Source organism: Odontomachus brunneus, unplaced genomic scaffold (genome assembly GCF_010583005.1).
Source record: "Odontomachus brunneus isolate Ranch 3 - 2012 unplaced genomic scaffold, Obru_v1 Obru_scaffold_007, whole genome shotgun sequence".
Lineage (NCBI taxonomy): Eukaryota > Metazoa > Arthropoda > Insecta > Hymenoptera > Formicidae > Odontomachus > Odontomachus brunneus.
This window is the reverse complement of record NW_022639457.1, coordinates 2,939,353-2,941,975: the sequence shown is the minus strand read 5'-3', so window position 1 is coordinate 2,941,975 and position 2,623 is coordinate 2,939,353. Positions and strand designations below refer to the sequence as shown.

At 47.1% G+C, this 2,623-nt stretch overlaps 1 protein-coding gene across 5 annotated transcripts in view; it reads left to right on the top strand.

Annotated features, from left to right (window-relative positions):
• Window positions 1–2,623, top strand: part of LOC116854027 — a 50,922-nt gene that overhangs the window by 15,378 nt on the left and 32,921 nt on the right. For 4 of the 5 annotated variants that reach the window (XR_004380067.1, XR_004380066.1, XM_032835490.1 and 1 more), the window contains exons 6-8: window positions 180–302; window positions 760–1,017; window positions 1,393–1,572. Coding sequence is in view for 3 of the 5 variants with exons in the window: in XM_032835490.1 (XP_032691381.1) it covers window positions 180–302; window positions 760–1,017; window positions 1,393–1,572 (561 nt within the window). In the remaining 2 variants the exon portion in view is untranslated. The remainder of the gene's footprint in view (window positions 1–179; window positions 303–759; window positions 1,018–1,392; window positions 1,573–2,623) is intronic. The other variant, XM_032835489.1, reaches the window with a different exon arrangement.

Here is a 2,623-nt window from a genome sequence, read left to right as displayed (position 1 = left end):
ATATATATATATATACGCACATACATTGGGTTGTTCTATTATTCAACGTTAGATATTTGCGCGATTGCGATTCCGAAGGAGTAAGGTTTTGTTTGAATTCAGGACACGACGCTCTCGCGACCCACGCCCGCTATTATTTTGACTGTTTATTTTTTATCATTTTGCCCGCACGCGCGCAGATGTGAATGAGTGCGACACGGGCAATGCTGGATGCGAATACAAATGCGTGAACACACCCGGATCCTTCCGATGCGAGTGTCCGAGCGGCATGAAACAAGGAAGGGACAGATTCACGTGCACGGGTGGGTGACAGAGCTGGCTAAAATAAAACCGGTTTGATTTTTTACGACATTTCCACAATTTCACGTGCGAAGCCATTTCTTCATTTTTGGTGCGAAATAAACGGGATAATAAATTTCCATTACATGCGCATTGAAACGACAGTTACTGCCTTTTATTTAATTTTATTATTTAATTTCAATATTAGTTTTTTACATTATTTTACATTATTATTTAGAAATTATATTCATTTTAGTTGAATTGTGTCTTTTATATTTCTCTCTCTCTCTCTCTCTCTCTCTCTCTCTCTCTCTTTCCTTCGTTTTCTGTCTCTGTCTCTCTATTAATCCTTTCTGCTCACTTGTTCGCGTTAAATCGATCCCCCGCCCCGCAGTAATTACTTTATCCAAACATAGGGGCGCGCAGGGGGTTGATCGCCATTAGCAGTGGGAATAAACCGGCGCGTCGTTTGCTGTGTAGACATCAACGAGTGCTTATTGAACAACGGTCACGGTCCTTGCCAGGACACCTGTCGAAATCTCATCGGCGGATACGAGTGTTCCTGTGAGGGTCTGCAGGACACATCACTGGCCGCCGACAATCACACGTGCGAGCACACAGGCCCGTGCAGCGTCAATAACGCGGGATGCTCTCACACGTGTTTGTCCACGATGGGTCGAGTGTTTTGCCTGTGCCCGGACGGCTTCATGCTGGAGGACGACTGGAAGACTTGTCAAGGCGAGCAATTCCATCTCAGACCGAGATCGACCGGTCGGTCGAGATCGCGCGTTCTTTGAAAATTAGCTCTCCTTCCCTCTCCGTCTCTCAGGCGTCTTCCGGCGCGATCGCTCGGCTAACAATTCGACCAGTAATTACCTGCTCTTTCGGCACGCGGCGCACTCATTGCGTTCATCGCATTCACGCGACTCGCGTATCACGGCCGCGAATGTTCGCGACAGATTTTCGCAACGTAGCGTACGTGGCGCGGCTCTTCTCCTCTCACCTCGCTTTCGAGTTTCGGAGACGTCGCGATCTCGCTTCTCACGAGATTTCCGCATGCGGAGGTGGAGGAGACATCGGAGACATTTGACAAACGACAGTCATTTCCCGCAGATGTGGATGAATGCTCGGTGCCGGATCTTCAGACGGAGTTGTGTCGCTATGGGTGCATCAACACGCCGGGCTCCTACCGGTGCGCGCAACCTATGGAGCTGAAGGATCAACCGGTCCTGGACAGCCTGTCCATTACCTGCCTGCCGGGTTACGAACAGACCCCTCACGGGACGTGCATCGGTGAGTCGGTGCATGGGATAATGTATAAAGTGCGTCTCTCTTTGTCTTTTCCTCACTCTCTCTCTCTCTCTCTTTCCTGCCGCGAGACCTGGACGGTCTCTTTTCGCGGGACTTTTTCCAGAACTCGTTAGCTCGTGTATTAATTAGCAGCAGTTCCTAACGGAATATATCACGTTCGATGACCGGTAGCAGTTGAGAACTCATTTCTGGCTCTCTAACCGTCGGAAGTAGTCGGCCGGTGATTGCGACCAGTCACGTAGCGATCTCGCGAAGCCGTTTCGTTTCCTACGCTCGTTGAGGGGATGCTGAAATCGATGACGAATTCGAATAATGTCGATAATGTAAATTGTTTTGTCTTACCTAATGACGCAAGTGTAGAAATCTTTCTGTAAACTTTTCGACTCTTCTTAGGGTTCCGAATTCAGATGCAAAGGTACAGCAGTGTTCTTCAAAATTTTTCTGTCTGCATCACCCACACTATGTACAAACTGCGTAACTTTTGAATCAGACAAATATCACGCCAACTGACAGCTTTTACATTAAAAATTTTTTTTTCGTTTTCGTCACATACCGAGTGATGTTCCTATTTACTTTTGCATTGTGTAAAAGTTGCGTAATTTGTGATCTCGATACAACCGATACGACGTGAACTTTGCAGAAAAATGTTAGTGTTCTGTCGGTGAAGTTTTCAGTCTCGACATCCCCCTAACAAGTCTTATTAAAATTGCCGGTATTACATTACGATGAAATACCCGGCTGGTATCGCATTATATACTCCTGAAACTTGGATGATACCGATGTGTGCGCTCGAATTAGCATGCGGGTGAATACACTTCGCAAATTCGCGCGTGTTGGTATGGCTGCTTAAGGCAAGTTAAGCTAATAGGTTCTTGTTAATAAGCCCGGAACATCGTGTTACCGTTAAGAATGGAGGTGCAATCTTCCGCGATGCGGAAGAAAGTGAATGGAAGACAGAGACAGAGAGACAGAGAGACAGAGAGACAGAGAGAGAGAGAGAGAGAGAGAGAGAGAGAGAGAGAGAGAGAGAGAG